Source organism: Corvus brachyrhynchos, unplaced genomic scaffold, assembly GCF_000691975.1.
Source record: "Corvus brachyrhynchos isolate BGI_N302 unplaced genomic scaffold, ASM69197v1 scaffold26, whole genome shotgun sequence".
NCBI classification, from domain to species: domain Eukaryota; kingdom Metazoa; phylum Chordata; class Aves; order Passeriformes; family Corvidae; genus Corvus; species Corvus brachyrhynchos.
This window is the reverse complement of record NW_008239324.1, coordinates 5,858,899-5,879,921: the sequence shown is the minus strand read 5'-3', so window position 1 is coordinate 5,879,921 and position 21,023 is coordinate 5,858,899. Positions and strand designations below refer to the sequence as shown.

Sequence of the window (21,023 nt, the reverse complement as noted above, 5' to 3'; positions counted from 1 at the left end):
AATCTGGGTTTTTTCTGCAGCCTTGTGCTGAGGTTTTGTAGGGATGATACTGCAGAAAAATCCAAGCCACACTCCGCTCTTAACTGAGAGATCTGTGATACCTACTCAGCATCCCAGTGTCAGGTATTAGGTCTTTGTGTGGGTGAAGTGTACTGGAGTGGGTGTTTTTAGCATTCAGGAAAAGACTGGAGAGTCTCCTCAAGTTTCTTTTCTGAGAGGTTTTGTTTATTAATCACAAATAAAGGGCTGGGAATTTTTTTTTTTTTTACATGTAAGGGCTTAATTCTGCTTAGTTTTAGCAGTAATATTGTAAGAGTGGGAACTTTCTCTGCTCTGTATGGAAATCTGATGATTCAATGCACCACTGCTTTCAAAGAATTCCTTTAGACCAAAGCTGTAGTATTCTTTATCTGAATAGATTTCTGTCAAAATTCCTATAGATAGGCCTGAGGTCCCCCCGGTAATTTACACCACCTGCCTTCCTCACTTGAAGACTCCCAACCTGCATTTGACACCCCACAGTTGTGTGGTATTCCCACTCAAGGAGATTTTGCGCACCACTGAGGTATCATGTTCAGCTCAGCTTGCTGTCTTGAGAGTCATATCCAGAGTTGAAGGTCAGATTTTTCTGTAGAGTTTCCTCTTGTTTCTCCCCAAGTTAAGCTCTGCATTTCTACCTGGTTATGGTGGGAGAGAAATCTCTGGACAAGCAGCCAGAGAAGCTTTTTCTTCAAAGGCAAATGTGCCTGCAAGTGCCTTTGCAGTTAAGGTAGTAACTGCTCTGAGCTTGGTCTGCTGTAGCTCAAAGGATGAGCACCTCCTGTGAGGCTGCTTGACACTGCCATGTCTGGTGCTCCGGCTGGATTTCTCTCCTGTGGCAGCAGGAGTGTGACCTTGGGTAACTTCTGTTTCAGAACCAAGAGGACAGCACGTCCAGCAATCCCTACGCTTTGTCCAACTCCGTAACACCCCCCTTGCCCACGTTCGCCCGGGTCTCCAATGCCTATGGCTCCTACCAGGACTCTAACATCCCATTTCCACGGACCTCTGGAGCCAGGTTCTGTGGTGCAGGTCAGCCCTGTCACTGATACATTAAGACAGCTACCTGGGGAATGGTCCTTTTAAATGTTCTGGGGAACACTTGCCTCTGAACAAGATGAGGCTTTGGTCACTGCCATGCAAGGAGTAAGGAATGGTGTAAAAGTAGTGATACTGTGGTAAATTTATAGATGAGACTAGTTAGCAACTGTATGCAGTTGGCATTGCATGTGGGGCTTTAAGATTTGGAAATGCAGGGCTAGCTGAAGAGATAACCTTTGGCTTGTGGCATGCCAGAGGTATTGACAGATCTCTTTTTATAGAACACTGGGAATAGCTGTTTTCCTTGCCTAGTTCTCTCCTACCATCATCACATTACTGGGTGTATTCTGGCAGTCAGTCTTCACAAAATTCCTGTGATTTGGGGTTGAATTTACCCCTTGCTGAAACCATATTCACGTTACTAACCACTCTTTTCTCATTGTACACTTTTTCTGTTGTCCAAAATAGCTTTCCCAAGCTCACTAAGAAACTTCTCCTAAATGGGAGATGGGGTACAATCACACCGAGGTTTCCAGGAGAGCATATATGGGGTAAAGATCATTAAAAACCAGGTTAAGATCTGAGTAAGAGCTATTAAGTTTCACTGAGCTGTTTCAGATGCACACATGCCTTCTCTGGATCTGACTGCATCCCAGTTTGAGAACATTTTGAAAGCTGCTTTCCTCACCGAATTCTCAAGCAAAAGTAAAACAGGATAATACTGTATTGAATAGGCTCAGTGAAACCTGCTAAGTCCTGAAATTCTTGCAAGAGTAGGTGGCTGAAGACACTTGAGGTGCTAAGAAACAGGGTAAGGCTTGTGAGAGAGTGCTTTGGAGTTGGCCTCAGATGGCTGGGGCTCTCCTGTTGGAGAAGAGAGTTGTACAAGCTGCAGTGGTTTCTCTGCATTGCCAAACATCACCTCACTTACCTCTGGAGTAACAGTGCTTGGCATGTTCTGGTGGAGAGTTAAAACAGCAGCATGTATTTGCTCATTTTCTTTTCCCATGTTTTCTCTAACAGCTGTAAGCCACTTGAAACTGTGGTTTTGAGAGAAACACCTCAAAAACCCTGTGCTTTGTAGTGGGTTTGCAGGGAGTGGATTTGGGTTGAGAGAATGTGGTTGTCTGCTTTCAGTTTAAAATCACTAAGGGTATCAGAGGCCCATTGCCTCTGATACATGGGGAAATCTGGTCATTTAAGTTGAACCACCCCTGAGTAATCTACTCCTTGTTGCATGATCTTTATGCCGTGTCCTGTCTCTTCAGGGTACCTGGTGTATTTCACAAGGCCCATGACCATGCACCGCGCCGTGTCCCCGATGGAGCCCACACCCAGGTGAGTGCCCTGTGTGGCTTTTTGAGATATGCTGCTGTCATGGGCAGGAAAGCAGGAAAATACCAGGTCCTACACTGGAGCTACTCCCCTCTAGTGTTAGCTGTGCCCTCAGTGCAGAGAGCCTGGGCCATTACACCACTGGGCCTCAGCAGAGACTTCTGTTGAGACAGTGGCACCACTGCTGGCAGCTTGGGTTAGTGGAGATGTCAGTGTGAGTCTGCGGGATGTTTTGGTGGGAAAAGCCCCTGAAAGTGTATTTCCCTTTTTTCCAGGTCTCTGTCAGCTTTATCAGCATACCACAGTGGCCTCATTACTCCGATGAAGATCCGCACTGAGACTCCGGGCAACCTGCGTTTGTACAGTGGGAGCCCAACACGCAGCGAGAAGGAGCAGGTCTCCATTAGTTCCTTCTACTACAAAGAGAGGGTAAGTACCAGACCAAAGCACTGCTCCCAACACTTCAGCTTTCATGATCTGTTTTCCTTTCTTTTAGCATTGCTAGTAACAAAAGCTTTATATTCTCTCAAAAAGACATCTTTTTACAGGCAGCTCTGTCAAATGGATTTATCTTCTATTAGTAACTTATTTACTGATCCTCTCTAGCATTTGACCTGCTTATTTTGATATTTCTCTATGCTGACCCTTCACAGTTCCCTTCAGAGCATTGTACAGTGTTTGTATACTGTCTCCCTTTGCATTATGTAGGGTTAAAATCTCACCCTCTAGGAAGTTGTAGTCTTCAGATAAGTACATGTAGGCAGCTCTTGCTCTTCTGGTGGGTATTCCCTGACAATATAACTGCAAAGGGTTGTGGCTCTCTGCAGCTCACAGTCAACCTCTCCTGGACTGTGGGATGTGGTTGGTTATTTCTGTTTCAGGTGTCTCTTTCAGGGATATGTGCCACTTTGAACCTTTCATTTTTTTAAACAAAAATAATTACTGCATGATTCTCTGAAGATCTTCTGATCCACATACTTCTGGTTTAGGTGCAGGTTTTGCTGTTGTTCCTGTTTACAAGGCTTTGGAAAAGAGTGGGATTGTTTCCTTCTGGGACATAGTGGTTGAGGAAGACCTGTTGTAATTGTAGGGTGGCGGCAGGGTAGTTGTGAAGCAGCTGTGAGGGCCTGATGTGCCTGGAGCAGATGCTGTGGGAGCAGTAGGCTGAGCAGGTTGTTAGAAACAAACTGTGCTTCAGCAGGGGGTGAAGTGGCTTGCAAAAATGCAGTAACCTTCCTCTGAGAGCCTCAGAATTTGGGGCATTTGAGTAGTTTGTTCACTGCCCGTGCAGAGGACATGAACCTCCTGCAGCAGTGAAGAGCTTCCAGGTACCCTAGGGAAAGCCAAAAGCTGTCTGCACTCTGCTGGCAGAAGAGTTTCAGAACTTGTGTCCCAGGAGCAGAGGAAGTCAAAGCCTTGAACCTTTATCCTTCCTCGGCACTGAAAGAAGTCTTGTTTTTCTGGTGGTGCTGGATGTGACAGCCAGCCCTGTCTGTGGGACTGTGTCCTGCTTACATGATGTCATTACACCTCCCAGCTGCGGGGAGAGCCCCTGTCCCCAGTGCAAGTTCTGCTTCCATACAGACCCCAGAAGACTGAGTCCCCATTCTGAATTTTTTTCCCCACACAAACTTTTTTTTGATGAAAAGAGAAAATGGTGCTGTCTGTCCTAGTCTTTGTAGGAGCGTTTATTTAAAGACCTACCTCTGTCCTCTGCAGCAGGCTTGTCTCCGACACACAGCCTCTCTAAGATGACAGACAAGGCTAAAAATAACATGTGGAACCAGCTTGGTGCAATTTCATGTGACCTGTCTCCCCAGCCCTTGTATTGATGGCAACAAGATTTTTGTCACAGTGTAAAAGAATTCAAGAGAACAAAAGCATGTGTGCAGCCATGTCTGCTGAAAGCCAGGGGAAAGTCATGTGTTCCCCTTCCCCTGCCGAGCTATCTCCTTGCATGCTGGAATAAATGTAAGAGCCATAGCAGGGAGCTAGTTCAAATGTTCTTGCAGATGAAATAGTCTTTAAAAAACCCCAAAAAGCCTGTATCTCCCTTCAGCAGATGTTTTCTGATTCTTCAGGAGCTGATGTCAGGGCCTCTGTTAGATCAATGCTACATATTTTTGTTATTTCACTGTGACAGTTTTAAAAAGCCCAGACCCTGAGTTTAGTTAACTCCTTGCTCTGAAGCTGAAGGATTTTATGTTTGCATTAAATAAAAGTTGAAATTTTGTGCATCAAACTCTGATGTCAGACAACTTCAGCCCCAAAACTGAATTTTTCAGCCATAACCAAGTATTTAAATCCCATGTAGTAACCACAGGCATCACTACCATTAGCAAACAAATGAAATTTGCCCATTGCTAGACAGGAAAGATGTCATGTTCCCATAAAGGCAGGGGAGCTGCTGATTCCAGCAGGGAGCTCCTTAGTAAGCCAAAATGAAACTAAATCTGGCTCTGAGCCTTTCTGTGCTCATTTAAATATGTGTATATATATACACACATACACTCACATATATATATATATCTCTTTCTCACTTTTTATTCACACATGCACACTCCTCCTTTCTTCCTCCCTCCTTTTCATTCCTCAAAAGAACCCTGCTGAGGAGCAGTAGTCAGCAGAAAGGAGGAGCTTTATCTATACCATGGCAGTGCCATCAGTGTTTTGAACTCTTAAAGAAGGTGCCATGGAGTTGTTTGTTCCCCCTGCAGTTAGAGGGTCATGCCAGTGGGGACCTGGGGACAGCTCAGCCTTGCTGTACATGGGGATGGTGACAGTGATGTCCCATCACGGCACTGGTGGTGGGACTGAGCTTGGTTTTGCTGCTTTTCCACTATACTGAATTTCCTTTAACTAACCCTTTTCTCCTTCTCTGTGAGGCCTGCTGGAGGAACCTGTAGCACATGGCTGCAGCCTTCTACTCTCTTTTTCCATGGGGCCCTGCAGCCAGCCTTGACTTTCTGGCTGTAGAGCTCTCCCAGCAGTGAGATGCAAGGGGATATAGAGGCTGAAGGCATGGTTGATGGTCCTGACTGTCTATCATCAGCTGAAAACAAGTGCAAAATACATTGTACCTGACCCAAATAGCCTTTTTTATTGTGTTGACTCTTAGATCTGTACACAGAACTTTTTTTCAAGTGAGTGTACAGTAATGTGCTTCGAAAGATTCCGTTTGTTGTTGCTATAATACTGTGTTGAGTACCTACTGAAATATCTTCCAAGTTACTAATGAAAGCCTACTTTGGAGCTATTCAGCATAGTCAGTCAGTGAATTTGATTGAGTGAGCAATCTGAATGAGTTTCTCAACCCATTATGACAATTTCCACATGGCCCTGCCAAGGCCTCTACATCCCTTCTAATATTCTGACATATTGTTTACAATGAAAGTGAACAGTTACAGCAAGTTCCAGTGAATGAAGTTCTGGAGGATGCTGGATGTATGTGCCTGAGTAAGCAGGAGTGTTTATTTAGCTTCCTGCAGGTATCTGTGCCATGGCACTGGGCAGCTGTGTTAAAAATGAAAATGATGCAGTTTACACTTAGCTGCCTTCCTCTTCAGGCAAGAGGACTATAACTGTTTGGAGTTTAGGCATGTGGGGCACTTAGGTGTTGTCCTCTCCTCAGTTCATGGTATGAACAAGGTCACACGAAACAGTTCAGTGCTTCTTCCAGTAATACAACTCTGTGTGGAAGACTTTATTCAGATTTGTGTTTGCCAAAGTCTTCGTAGAGGCTGGTGTGGGGCACAGACATAGCAGCCCTTGCTCTGCCAGAGGCTTAGGTAATGCTGTGTAGTACAATTGTATGAGGATGAAAGTGGGGATCGTGCTTTGCAACTGTTCATTGTGTACCAGAACCGTTGGGAACAGTATCTTTTACTCTGCTGGTTCAGGGCACTTTTCATTTCAGTTTATTTACCTTTGTCTTTAATTTTCTTGGTGTCTTTCTTCCCTTTTCCTGGGTATAATGTTTTCGCGTACAGATGTCTCCTCGCTCTGCCCGGCGGCGTTGGTCCATACAAGCAATTAACGACTTCCCGGTACTGTGTGCTGTGCTAATACTGTCCTTGATATGACCCTGTCTTCTGCCCAAGGGCCCAAGAATAAAATGCCACCTGCCTGCCTTTGAGTAACCTGCACAGAGCTGGGGGACTCGCATTCCACGCAGGGCCTAGGGCTTCACAAGAGCAGATGCACGTGTAAGTGGGCAGGGCAGACAGTAGTTTGCAGGGTGCAATTACTGACCTACAAGATGCCTGTTTCACCTGGCCTTGTGGTCAGGAAAGGATGCCAACGGGTAATTTGAAGTGTAAGAAAAGATCAACCTCTAAGAAACAGAGCTCACTGTAGAGGAGCTAAGTGATTATTATACATCATCAACCAACCGGTGAGGCTGACATTAGAGCACCTAATTTCTGAAAAGAGAAAGCCTTGCTGGAGAGGGAGGGAAGATCAGAGCTGTGGAAGAAACAAACTGGTTGAGTTTCTGACAACAATCTGTCATCTCATTAAAATGAGCTGCCACTTCCCAGTGCAATCCACCACACAGTCTTATTTCCTGGATCAATAAATAGAATTTCTTCTTAACTTGTGATCTTCTCCCAACCCTTGGAATTGCACCACCCTGCATTCATTTAGGGTGGTTGCACTTCAGCCACCCTGGCAGGTACTCCTTCTTCCTGGCACCTGCCCTTCCAAGTCTTCTTTGACAGTTGTTTTCTGTTAGCCAGGTCCACATGTCCCTCAAGCTCCAACATCATTCATGAACATCTTGATGATGCCAGGATTGCTCAAGCTGTGCTGTACCTTTGGGCAATTACTATTTCATCACTCATCTTCCAAGCATAGACAAAGCTCAGAAAACTCCATTTCAATTTAAAGATGATTTCTTTAAGTCTGTTTGTCTTAATGTCTGCATGAACAACTGTTTTTTCACAGCTGCTGTCCTTCATGCTCTCTTCATAAGACAGCAGGGAATAAAATAGAATCCTGTAACACCTAATTTAACTTGGTATAATAGGATCAAATTTTCCTAATTACAACAGTTCTAAGACTGTACTAGCAAGTAATAGGTGAAAGAAACCAGAAGTAATTTACTTGACTCCATCAAGGCTTTTTGCAAAGAGCCAGTAAAGAGATGTGAGCAGCAGAGGCAAGAAATGAAGTTCTCTCTTGAATCAGGAGCAGACTGAAAGAAAGAAAATCAAGCAAGGAACTTTCCAGCTTGTGTGGTAAATTGTAGAGCACAAAAGCCACAGTTTAATTCCCTTACCACTGGCCTGGAAGGAAGAGCAAGTAGTGATGTGATAAAGTTATAATTTTCTGTAATGTATAATTAAAAGGGATGCAGGGGTTAGTCCAAGCCTTGAAGGATTGATTGTATTTGTGGATAACCTTTGGAAGAGGCTAAGCTGACTCTCTGAAGCAGGCAGCAGTGCCTAGGGTGAAGACACAGGCATACGTGAGGTATAGGTTATTAGTGCAAATCACGTGCCTTCCTTCTGGAAGAAGAGCTGAGCATTGCTCAAGGTGTTTGGGGAAGCAAGAACTTGGCAAGTTTACAAGAAGCAGTAATTCCTCTTTCTTTCTAGCCTCCTCTTCTGAAGTGCCCATGCTTCAGGGCAGGTGCCAGATATTGATTGATGGAAGCTATAAAGAAATATTTTAGTACCTTTGTGGCAGGTGCCTGATACTGTGGGAGATGCTGCAAATAGTAAATGTTGATTATTTTGAAGAGAAAATTCAGGCAGTGCTGCATGAGCCACACGGGGGAGTTAATCTGTAGGCAGTTGTTCAGAATAAAGGAGCACAGCTTTCTATGGGGAGGAAGCAATTTTTGCATTTTACTTAAAAATTAAAATGAGAAGCAGCTTGAACCTGACTTGAGCAGGTTTAACTATTTTGTACATCACTTATTGCAGCTTAATTTCTTGTCATCGAGCCTGTTCTCTTCTGTTCACAACCTTTACCTTTGCCCTACTAACGCCAGTTTATACCACAAACCCTGAAATTTTGCATATGCTGATGTGAAACAAGCACTTTACATTTCAGGATCCTACTTAGAGCACTGCCTGCCTCAGCAGGATCCAAAGGCACACACACCCAAATGTTCAGCATCCTTTCCGAGCAGGCACGAAGCATTTTGCAACTCCTGCTGCTGAGTATGCAGCGATGATGGTGGTTGCTACAAAGCAGTTGGTGGCTTATTCTTGGGCTATCTGTTTCTACATGTAACCCATTTACTGCCATCGTTATCACCTCAGATTGCAGCAAATTACAGCCTTGGGTATAGTAGTGCAGGTGCAGGCTGGCTTTTTTAGTCATTATTCAGTGCTGTTCCCTGCTGTCACCTCCAACCCCATGATTGCCATAAATGCTCTGGTTTCTTTCTTTCTCGTGCTCTGAGGAACTGATGAGTCTTAATTTACTTATCACTGTAGCTATTTTCTTTCGTATCTTCCTCTTGTTAAACTGAGGAGCAGCTGGGTAGATGCAGTTCTCCTTGGCATGGATTCTAGGCTTCAGAAAGAGCTAGAAATGTCGTGGGCAGTACAGAAGACCTGTGCCTTTGTCCTTCAGCTGCCAGTAGCTAGCTTGGTGCATGTTAATTTCTGCTTCAGCTCCAACTGTTATGTTCCCTGCTCTCCATCCTGACCTGTGCTCAAGCCCCTAGGAAGAGATGTGTTTCCTGTTCTACCCTAATGCCCCTGAGCCTAGGTGGCACCTTTTGATTACACCATAGTGGGAGCTCCTTCTGGGAGAAGAGGCAGAATGGGAGGGAGGTGGACCTTGGCCAGACAAACCCAACCTAGAGCTTTCTTTGTCTCTAGTAATCCCTATTAAAACTACTCAGATACCACCTGGTGGAGAGCTACTCCTGTAATTAACACCAGCAATGACTGGATTCAAAGTAGAACTTCTGCTGTCAATGGTGATGAACTTTACCCAATCCATGATGGTTCCCATACTTCTGATTGTGGGGGTTTTTTTCTAACTCTTACTTGCTGTAGCTGAGGTAAACCTGAATTGCAAAAAACCCAGATGTTTTTAATGGTGACTCTACCTGTAGCTTTATGATTTTTTTCTGTCACAGCTTTAGGGGCTTGGAGTGGTGGGCATGGAAGTGTAGTACAAGCAGGGCCTGTGGCTACCAACTAACTCCACTCCTGGAGCTGCACCACTAAAGAATTAGGATTTCCCTTTTTGCCAGTAAATAAGCAGTGTTAAAAGGAAGAAAACAGGACAATTTTGTTTTGAGTCCAAGTTTTCAGGGTGTTCTGATACATTTAGTGTTTCCATTTGTCTGGTGATATGCTAAAAGCAAGCAGTGGAAACCATTCATGAGAGCTCTTTTTCATTCTCATCTTCATTTGTTGTCATTCTCCTCCAAAAAAAAAAAAAAAAACCAAACTCAATTGCCTGTGGAAAGTGATATGTGTTGTCCATGTTTCTAGTCTTGAAATGCCTGTTGGGAGGCTTCTTCAGTCCGCTCTTGCAGGGGACAGGAGCAGGTTGAATCTGTTCCCAAAGACTGGGCAGAGGGAGCTCTCCATCGACTCTGAGTCCTGGGGGCAGCTGGCTTACAGATGGTCAGGAGGTGGCAAGTTGCTCTCCAAATTACCTGCCAGGCTCTAGAAACTGTCGTTGATAGCCCTGCAGAATGTGGTTCTGTGTCTGCAAGCCTGAGCTCAAATATCTGTTCAGACACAGCACAAATAAGTTCTTGCTGCGAAAAGCCTGGTAGCCCTTCCAGGACAGTGCCTGAGCTCTCTCCTCCTGGCATGTCGTTGTGCTGGGGCTCCCAAGCTTCGCTCATATCCTGGTTTTAGTAGCATCAGCAGCTCCTTGCCTCACCTAGGAGACAGCATTTGCTGCCCTGCAAAGGAATGAGGTACAGGTGCCACTGTTACTTGGGAACCTTGCTGTAATACAGCCCACATCCTGCAGCATGGGAAGGGCAGCTAAACTTTAAGGTGTTATCAAAACAGGATTAGCCTGCCCAACATCAAGAGAGGCAGAGCTGATCCAGACTGTGTCTTGATTAGGAACGGATGGACTGAAGAGAGGTGGGTCTCCCACCTGACCCCATTCTAGCCACTTTCCACTGCATAGTGCTTTTCAGCTTCAGGGGACAGATAAGTATTGCAGGCGGATTCCTCTCGGATGAATTAGGGTTTGTGGGGATGTGTCAGAGAACTAGTCAGTCAGCTTTTCCAGAGCACTGGATGCTGACAGCCCTGTTCCTACCAGTGTTTCACACCTCTGAATGTTGGGCACCATGCAATCTCTGCTCCTCTTTACTCTGGGGAGTGGTGGAAGATCAGGGGAATGGTGATGCTGTGTAACATGGGCATCCCTAGAAAAACCCACCTTCACCTCCTTTGAGGCTGAAATGCCTTCTTCATTTACTGTCAAGCTGGAGCCTCTGATCCTCAGCTGTGCAGTGTTCAGAGAAGTTTTAGGAGCTCATCCTTTTTGCTTTTTGTGGCATGTGTTAGTATTATGCTCAGCATGGCAAGACCTCCTCAGCACACTGGCCTAAGTTTGGGCCAGGCAGGCAGTGGCATTTCTTAAGGTCATGAGGAGTTTTTTAAGGACATTTTGTGTCTGATAAGGCTGCCCAGGTTCTCACAGGACTGCATGGTCATGGTCAAAAGCCATTTGGCACTCAGCCATCCCAGAGCTGGCCTTACACCCACAGTAAAGGTGACCCTGCTTGCAGATCCAAGTCCTGCTCTTTCTGTATCCCAGTCTACTCTTTAGGAGCACCAGTGTGAGCTTGTGTGAGCCATGTCTGCCTCGCAGAGCCATCAGCACAGGGTTGCCTTGCTGGCCCCTTGAGAGAGGGGCTGTTCTGCTTCGATGAGGTGTGGGAAGCCCAGCATGAGCGCCCCGGGAGAGCCTCCCTAACTCAGCATGAGCAGGCGCTTCCGTGTTGGTCCAACACTGCTCTGTGTGGCAGTGAGGGAACACGCCATAGGGGAGCAGCATTGCAAAGCATTGGAACCCTGCCTAGCAGCCAGTGCTTCCTTCAGTAGAGTGCCAGTGCCTTCTGCCTGTCGTGCTGCCACACATCCTCTCGTCCCTCCTCCTCACTCTCCTAGAGCAAGGAGCTGGAAGAGGTCAGGATACCAGACAAATACTCTATGGTGTTTCACATAGTCAAGGTAGCTTTATGCAGCTTGGCTTTAAGTTGGCCTCTGTATCTGTTACAGGGAGTATTTGGGAATCTTGGCTTCTTGTTTCTGTTGCCTTCTGTTGTTTCCTCTCCTTTCTTCTCCCACCTTTTATGTCCTGAGCCAGCTGTAAGTAGCTGTGAGCATAGTATCTAGGGATCCTTGCTAGGAAAACTTGGGCCCTGCTTTATCATCTGCCAGTTGTTTGTTTGAAGCTGTTGATAAAGCAGGATGTGGGAGCCCTGTGCTGGCGCTGAACAGGGCTGCTCTCACCATGAGAGGGCAGACCTAGAGACAGACTGGAGCTGTGGGCTTGCCCTGAGGTGAAGGGCAAGCAGCAGCTGCCTCCTGCATGTCTCCATGCTGACGCTGGCTGAGGTCAGCAGTGGTCTATCTGCAAAGGGTTCCCAGAGAATGAGAATTGAATGGTCCTCCTGCCAAATTTGCCCAGGTTTGATTGGCATCCCGATGCTGATTTATTCTATTATTGGCTTTCATAGGAAAACTCACAAAATATTTTTTGAGTGAGTTTGACCTTGAGCTCGCTGCCTTGACCTGCTTTTCACTTCCTACAGATGGAGATGCTTGTTCTCCTGGGCATGTCATGGATGTTTTCCAGGGTAACACAGAGCCTTCTGAAAGGCAGGTTTGGGTGCTGCTTGCATTATTCCTGACCCTAGTGCTTTGTTCCCTGTCCCAAGCAGCCCACCCAAGCAGTCCTCTTCCCCAGTAACACGTTGCCATTTGTTCTGCAGAAATCAAGGAGGTGGAAAGGCAAACGAGAGGGGGCAGATGCCAACAACCGACCCATCAAAGCTGCTGGGAAAGTTATTATCCAAGATATTTCCTGCTTGCTGCCTGTCCACAAGCTGCTGGGAGAGCTCTACATGTGAGTACACACAGGCTTTCATCCTTTCCCAAATGAAACCAGCTGTCTTTGGCATTGCTGAGCTTTAATCCTGACATCAGTCAGCATGGATTCTTGAATGTTTCTCTACCTTCTTCCTCTGTTCTTGCCTCACTGCTTTTTTTGGTATCCCACTGCCTGTGAGAGGGGACCTGTCTCCTGTAAATCTGAAAAGTGTGAGGGAAGAAATTTGTCATGGGGTGTGGTAAACAGAGTTTGAAGTGGTGCTTCAGCATTGTCACTGCAAATGTCACAGGCTGAGGTTTTCACCTGCTAAAGAGAGAAATTATCAGTAGAAATTCTTTTTCAAATCTCATGTTAAATGCATAGGCTTAAAAATCTCAGTAAAGGCACATTTTCATTCTGTAAAACTATTAATAGCTCATAAAGTTTTTTATTTTCAGAAGTATCTGATATGTTCCCACTTGGAGTCCCGGTTGTACATGTCAGATTTGTACTGCAAATTGTTCCACTTTAATGGAAAGGATGGAGTTCTGTGGGCATTTTTGTGATTTTGTTGGTTTTGCATTTTTTTTCAACAAAGGGCTTCCTTTTTCCAGACTTTCTAAATCACATAGTTACAAAACCTCTGTTCCTGAATTTTTTCTTTCTTAGCTTTGGTAATACTGTCTGGTCCTTAATAGAATTTCCAGTCTATGGACATCCAGGGAAGAAGCAGGTTTCCTTTCTGAGGAAAGAAAGAGAGGAAAAAACCCCTTCCTTCTTTCCTTTTCTATGTTATTAAAAAGAATATTCTTTAAAAAAACCTGTTGGACCTTTCTTCTTGGGACATCTTGTATAAACAGCCTCACCCTTTTCCGTGTACTGTAAAATCTCAAGCAGTTGAAGTGTTGGGAAGATTTCTGATGAGAGGCAGAAAAGTCCATGTGGGTTTCTTCAGTTCACCTTGCCAGCCTGTCAAGGCTTCCCAGTGGGTGTGTTACCCCCTGGGGAACAGGCTGAAGGCTTGGTTCTCTCCAGTGTGCCCCCATCTCCCTCTGAGTCAGCCAGAGCAGATCGATGGGCTGAATGGGAGCAGGACCATGTAACCAATGGCACCAGCTTTTAGGGACAAGAATGATTCTGGACTTCGTGATATCCTGGCAGAAGTTTGGTCTGATACCCTCTTGGAAATGGTGCTGCTTAGAATCAATCCCAGCTAGTGTGGAGCTGGACTCGATGTGTGGTGTATTAGCAAAAATGAATAGTGGGAGGTGGATGGCAGTGATCCCTAATAACAGAGAAGGATGGGATGGAATCCTGGCCATGCAAAGAGGCTCACATTGATCTGGAGGTTCTGGGCTGCTCACTGCTGCCAGAACCACGTTCCCCCCATTCCTCCCCACCTTCGTAGGTAATGTGAGCTGAGTTATGTCCTGTCTTTTCAGACTGAACGTGAATAACATCCAGGAGACTTGCCAGAAGAATGCTGCCTCAGCCTTGACTGTGGGGCGGAGGGATCTCGTACAGGTATGCCATGGAATCAGACCTCTTCCTCAGCGTGCTGTGTTACCCTCCAATGGCTCACTGACGTTCAGCAGCAGCACCAGGAGTCTCTGCTTGGTGAACCAGGCCTGTGGAACAGCCACCAAGGTGGTGTTCACCTCCCTGACTCTGGGCATCAAGAGATTCCTTCCCAGGGCTACACACAGATTCTTTTATGCTGTTTGCCAAACTGAGTGAAACACATTTTTCAGGGAATTCCTGTAGGCAAAGTGAGGAATGCAGCCTGCTTTTGAGTCATCAAATGGGGTAACTGTGCACAGAGTTGCCTAGCTGCTGTCAGCATTTTGATCCGTAATTTTTTTTGTACTTATGTAATTGTTCCCATTGTTTGGCATTCAACTGTGCTGGCACTGGGTGCTAACTGCAGCTGTTTTCTCCCATGAGAGCCTGGGCCCAGGGGCCCCAAAATGGGGCTGGCTATTTGCCTTTAGCTAAAAATAGGAGAAAAATGGCTATTGTGGCCTATGCTTTCCCCTGTGATTAGTCCATTGCAACAGGGAGGACATTTGACAGGACATGGGAGCACCTGAAAGAGATGGGGGGAACTGGCAGTGCCACAGGAGCTGTGCACATCTCCTCAGCATTTGGCTCTTCCTAGAGCTGGACAAGGAACATGCATAGGCTTACCTGACCTAAGCACAAGCTGACTCAAGCTGTTGTCTTGCTTCTTGGTGGGTTCTGCAAGACCAGAAGAGAGAAAGTAGGTCTAGTTCCCCTTTGTCTGTTCTTCCTCTTGCAGTCTGGTTTGTCCACATTGGACCAGAGTTTGGGTGGAGTAACTTCAGCAAGATTTCTCTGAGTTTCTTGCTTAGTTTTCCCTGTCTCGTGTAACTCCAGCCTGTCGTGCAGCTCATAGCAGACATGGAGGCTTGAGTTGCAAGTTACAGTTTCATGTGCTCTGTAGCAGTGTAGGAAGTGGCATCTTTCCTGTTTCCTTTCTGTGCTCTCTCTTACTCAGCTCAGTCCTTGTTTTGGTTTCTCTCCTGTTTCTCTCTCTGGTTTCACAGAGAGCAGCTTTGGGACTGCTTTTTCTGTCTGTTCTTTGTACTTGGAGCATGTGGTTTTTCTTTATTGTCCATGTTGTCAGTTCTCTGATTTCTGCTGTCTTTTTAGCACCATGCTCTTTTTCCTTTCCTGCTCTTTTTTTTTTCCATGCTAAACTAGGAGCTTTCCTTTTCCCTAGAATATTCTAACTGTCCCATTTTTAAAGGCACAGCAGAAAAACAGTCCTAGATCAGTGGTATAGAGACTGACAAGATGGAACTGTTTCCAGAGTAGAGGATGATAAATGAAGGAGAAATTTCGTGTGAAGTGGTTAAACTTTTGAAGCAGAAATGGCAAATTGTGTCCTGTCTGTGCCAGTCTGCATTAGGAGAATAGTGCTCAGTGACACAACTAATCAAAAGGATATTTCTCATGCAAATAATGATTTACCAGTAAACTTTCTGCCACCAGACATCTCTGAACCCAAGAACTGTATCAAATCTAAACCCTTTTGAGGCTTTTGAATATAAAATGCACTAATAGACTATAGACTTTTGCATTTAACCCAAACACAAGGCGAGTGGGACGGGGAAAGCTTTGGTTTTGTGTTATTCTCTGTATTATTTGTGACACAGAGACTGAAACTGTTCCCTGCTGTCAAGGGGAAAAAAACCTAGCAAAACAGACAAGCTCCATTATTATCTGTCTGTGTGTGAATTTGTGCACACCTATGCCCTGGGAGTGTGGTTAATCCTAATTGTAGCTTTGCTGCTTTTCCTTCCTGTCTGCCAGGTTTGGTCACTGGCCATGGTAGCCACTGATCTCTGTCTTGGACCGAAGTCCGACCCAGATTTAGAGATACCTTGGGCACAACATCCATTTGGACGTCAATTACTGGAGTCCTTGTACGTGTCTGAGTGCTGGGGGGGGGTTGGGGAATGGTTGCTGAAGCAGAGCCTTCCATAACTATGTACGTGTAAGGGGTCATTTCAGATTTGGGATAGTGCCACAGCATGGATTTTTTTCTGTCTCAAGCCTGCAGTGCATCACAAAAGGAAGCTCCAAATGTGTTTCTGGCATTCAGGAAACAGCCCTTGACCTTCCACCTATCACTCAGGTCTTCCTTGGTCGCCATTGAGCAATAGGCCAGACACGGGCGGAGCTCTGCTTTCTATGCCCACAATGCCTGACTTGGAGATTTGGGTTTCCTGCTCCCCACTAAACGAGCCTGTTGGTGCAACACCTTTTTTCACTTTCTGGTTCCCTGTTCTCATCTAGCTTTACTGGGAAGTCATTCCAGCAGCCTCAAAGCCAAGTGTTAGCTACAAATGTCTTCCAGGTGGTGAATCTGCTCAGGAGGGCACATAATTAGTAATTGATATTATTTGTCCATCCACGCTATTTGGAAGTGCAGGATTTGTGTGCTGTGCTTTCCATACTGTTGCTTGGCTGAGCTCTCTCCTGCTGCATGGCAGCAGTGGGAGCACAGCATAGGTTGTTCTTTATCACTCTTAGCCTTCAGAGCAAACTGGAAACTTCCTAGCCTTCCAGAAAACTTGCAGAGGGCTTTTTCCTTGTGATCTAGGTGCAGGATGCTTGCACCCAGAGGGCTTTGTCAGAAAGATGTTGTGGCTGGGAGTGAGTCTAATGGCTCCGGTGTTACATCAGAGCATGAGTACTGCTGGATTCCCAGAGCTCCCATCCTTCTCCCACCAGTTAGGGCATGAGCATTTTCAGAAGGCGAACTTGGCTCCTCAAAGGTGTGACAGAGAAGCCAACCCAGTCCCTCAGTGCACGTGTGTCCTGTGGGCAGGCATGACACCCAAACCCATGTATGCAACAGGCTTGAAATTAGCTGCCCTGGAGTCTTAATGGTTTTGCCACTGAATTCTGCCTGGTTTCACACTGTCTTTTTCATTTCCCAGGCTGGCTCATTACTCACAGCTCCACGACGTGCAGACCCTGGCCATGCTCTGCAGTGTGTTTGAAGCCCAATCCAGGCTCCAGGGGTGCCCCAGCTCTTGTGTTCCCTTTCCTCAGCGTGCCTCCAACCTGGCCTCCCACAGCCGATACGTATGATTGCCATTTCTTTCCCGTTTGTCTTGGATATCTTTGAACGTCTCTCATATAGATGACATGATTTATTCTCCTTTCCCCCTCAACAGCCCAGCTTTACTTCCTCTGGCTCCTGTTCCAGCATGTCAGATCCTGGAATTGGCACTGGAGGCTGGAGCATAGGTATGAGACCTGGCTAGTAAATAAAGGAATCTCCCTCCCTTCTGAAGGTTTTAGATGGCTCCTATGGTGGGGAAAGGAGAGAGTTAGTACTGGCTGTGATTGCAGATGTGCTCTGCCAGAGCAGCACTGTGGGGTTTGGCCAGCAAGGTGTGACTCCATGGCTGGAAGTGAGCAGGCCTTGCAGTATCCATGTCAAGGCTCCTGGAGACCTGCACCTTCTGACTTTAGTAGATACTTCATTCAACGAATATCGAAACTGGCCTCAAAATGTCATCAGCCAGCTAATTTCACAGGGTTCAGGGGGAAAAGCAGTGCTGTGCTTTCTCCTCTCACTGGAAAAACAGCAGCAATTGGAAAGATTGGGTTCTTGGTGCCATGAATATCTGCAGAGGTTTTTCACTGAGCTGCACAGGTGACAAAGACCAGTCACTCCTAGGGGCTCTGGTGTCAGAGTTGAAGCTTTTGGCTGATTCCTAGTGATATACACGGCCTGGGGCAGCATCATCCCTATTAGCACCAAGTTTCAGTGTGATATCCAGGTACCTGTGACATGGGGAAGAGGAGAGGATGGGGGTTAGGGGAGTGGATAATCTCTTGTAGCAGTTATTAGCAGTCATCTATCTCCCTGCCCCTGGGGCAGTACCTTGCATACAGAGGCCCCTTTACGTAACACCAGTCCTGGTAATGAGAGTCCTCCCTGTCTCGGAAAGAGGAACCCAGGTCTGCCCGGAATAATGTTCCCAAGCAAGCTCTATGGGATTGATTGCCTGGTTACTTTTTGTCTAAAGCAGCAGGCAAAAGGGATTCCTCCACATCAGATTTCTGCCTGGTGATCCCCGTTCCCATCTTGTCACCAGAAGTGTAGTAGAAGCACTTGGCAAGTAGAGGCTGGCACTTAGTTCCTGGAGGCGGGGCAGTGTTTGTTGGAATGCAAGGGTGGTAGGACAGAGACAGGACAGAAATGCAGGTGTCCAAACCTGTGGTTTTTCATGTCCCTTCCTGACCCCAGTTTTGAAGGGGGAGATGCACTCACAGCCTCTTGGTGCTTGCAGCAAACAAAGACACGGAGCAGACCTCCACTCCCTGGTGCGAGTCTTCTCCAGATGACTTCCGCTACGGAAACCTAATGTATCCTGATCATCGGGAGCGGGAGAAAGACCAGCATGAGAAAAACAAAAGGTAGGTTATCACGTGCCTTGAGGGTGTTCAGAGGTGCCTTACTTGTGTCTCAGTCACGTGCAACTCCATGGCCTGGTCTCTGTTGCTGCAGTGCAGTACCACACCTGCCCCTAGACCTTGTCATTCACATAATTACTTGAAGAAGCTTCATCCTGCGGATCAACACTGCTGGGATTACACATGATACATCCCTAAGAGGCCATGGTGGGGGCCCCAAAGGTGAGTCCACCCACAGAGTGTGCACTCTGGAGTGTAGAGCAAGTCAAGGCCAGAGCAGTTTGTGTTCAGCAATGTTTCAGCAACACATGGGAAGTACCCTACTTCCAGCAATGTGAGCTGGTTGCATAGCCATTGCTGGAAAGAGGATTGCATCCAGAGTCTCTGAGAGTCAATCAGTCACAAGCCTGTTTGTTCCTCTAGGCTGCTGGATCCTGCCAACACTCAGCAATTTGATGACTTTAAGAAGTGCTATGGAGAAATCCTTTATCGCTGGGGCCTGCGAGAGAAGCGGGCTGAGGTTCTGAAGTTTGTCTCATGTCCTCCTGATCCCCACAAGGGAATTGGTGAGTGGCTGGTCCAGTTGCCCAGGCAGAGCCACAGCTCTGCCTCGGGAGCTTAGGAACATGCAATCTGCAGGGTGGGATGTGTCATGGATGGAATGGACAAAGTCTATCTGAGAGACCCACCCAAGGGAGTCACAAGGGTTTAAAATTGTTATATAGGTGTAATTGAACCTTGGTACCAATTGTTCCACAGGATTAGTGATGGCAAACCAATTATTTCATATGAATAAAATATGAAGAGTTTATTTAAATTGATGAATATAATGATAATGATTAGACTAAAAAGACCTTAATCAGAATTATTTACCACACAGTATACAAAATTAATAGTGCACTGGTTATTAATAATAGCAAGGCTAGCTTAATAATTATCAGGTAGACACTGATGTTCACCCATAGCAATGACCATGGGCAAATCTCTCTCCCTCAGCTTTGAGGAGTGACCTTGAGGGTGTCCCCACCCAAGGTAAGGATCTTCACACACACCTAAGGGAGGTGTGTTAAAAATTTTCACCATTTAAAATTGGAACTGGTCTTTTATGGTATGAAGTGATTGACTGTCAGTCACACAAATTTAGATAAAATGTCGTCCTGCCTGCTCAGCAGAACGTGCTTTATTTTTGAGTTAGAAGCTATCAGCTCTTTGGTTTTGTCTTCTGTAAACATCTGCCTCTCCCTTCCCTACCAGGGCTTTCACATCCCTGTTGATGCCAGCCTTGGTGAGGAAGCATTTGCCTTACCTATCCATGTGATGGGTCTAATTTGGGGTAGTGTGATCAAGCTGGTTTCAGCATCCTTCAGCACTTAAGAACAGCCCCCCCTCCCCGCTCAATCTATCACTGACAGCTTGCAAGTAAGGTAAGATCCAAGCTGTTTTGCTCTGGCTTAGGCAGAGCATCCTGCTACATAGAGGAAGTGTCCATTGGTTACTGAAACATCACTGAAAATGTGGCATTTAACCTCTGACAGAGGTTAGCACTGCTAGTAAATGGGTTTGACTTTTTCACAGCTCTGGGTGGAGGTGAGGCTTGCAGGTGTTGGTTCAAGGGCTTTGTAGACTGTACCATTTCTCCAGCAAAGCTGGAAATGCACATACTGCCATGGCAGCAGTGCTCAGCTCTGTGCTGATGAATGTCCATTATTCCCTCTGAAATGCCCCGTCTTCATCTCTGATCCTGGGCTGAAGTGTCCTTATGTTAAAATTGCAAGATCTCTAACTAGAGATTTTGCCAGCAAATAGGTAAAGAGGACTTTTCTCCCAAAATACTTTCAGTAGCGTAGATGCCCAGCTTAAGGACAGCTGCCAAATTGTCTTCTTCACAGACCTCTGACAACAGATGTGCTTGACCTGGGGGGAGAAAAACAGCTAAGGGATGCCAGAGAAAAAGCAGTAGTCTCACCTTGTCAGCCAGGACAACTTCTGAGGAGTAACTGGAGTGAAAACAGGTGACTTAACCCCCAATGCCTTTGCAGCTCCACGGCTGACAGTCTGATACAGGAGGCATTGGGTGTGCTCCGGGCTCTCTGATGAGAAATGGAGGCTGTCTTGCTTGCTTAGTGACACTTCCTAGTGGTAAGAGGTGGATGAGACCAGCAGGAAACCTTCATGTGTCAGTGTCTCCAAAGCTTGAAATCCAACCCACATTTCCAGCAGACAGCTGAGGAATTGGGCCAGCCAGTGCCCCAGCACTCCGTTGCCTGTTCCTTTAATGCCATATGGAGAACAAACCAAGATCTCTGAACGCCATCCCATCCTGATGGAGCTTTGAGGCAGATCCTTGGGTAGTTTAAGGGGCTGATCTGCTGAGCAAGGGGCTGTATGCAGGGCTGCTTTGTCCATAATTCCACCAGCACTAACTGTCCTGCTCTCCGTGTGTTTCCTCCGGCAGAGTTTGGCGTGTACTGCAGCCACTGCCGCAGCGAGGTGCGCGGCACCCAGTGCGCCATCTGCAAGGGCTTCACCTTCCAGTGCGCCATCTGCCACGTGGCCGTGCGGGGCTCCTCCAATTTCTGCCTGACGTGTGGGCACGGGGGGCCAACCCCGCCCAA

The 21,023-nt window shown here is 46.4% G+C and overlaps 1 protein-coding gene across 6 annotated transcripts in view; it reads left to right on the top strand.

The window, feature by feature from the left end:
• WDR59 (WD repeat domain 59) overlaps positions 1–21,023 on the top strand; it is a 49,343-nt gene that overhangs the window by 26,608 nt on the left and 1,712 nt on the right. For 2 of the 6 annotated variants that reach the window (XM_017741048.1, XM_017741049.1), the window contains exons 16-28: positions 915–1,071; positions 2,349–2,418; positions 2,691–2,844; positions 6,405–6,461; positions 12,353–12,486; positions 13,893–13,974; positions 15,787–15,899; positions 16,920–17,067; positions 17,160–17,232; positions 18,285–18,411; positions 18,832–18,974; positions 19,405–19,440; positions 20,864–21,005. In XM_017741048.1, coding sequence (XP_017596537.1) covers positions 915–1,071; positions 2,349–2,418; positions 2,691–2,844; positions 6,405–6,461; positions 12,353–12,486; positions 13,893–13,974; positions 15,787–15,899; positions 16,920–17,067; positions 17,160–17,232; positions 18,285–18,411; positions 18,832–18,974; positions 19,405–19,440; positions 20,864–21,005 — 1,436 coding nt within the window. The other 4 variants (XM_017741046.1, XM_017741045.1, XM_017741047.1 and 1 more) reach the window with 4 other exon arrangements.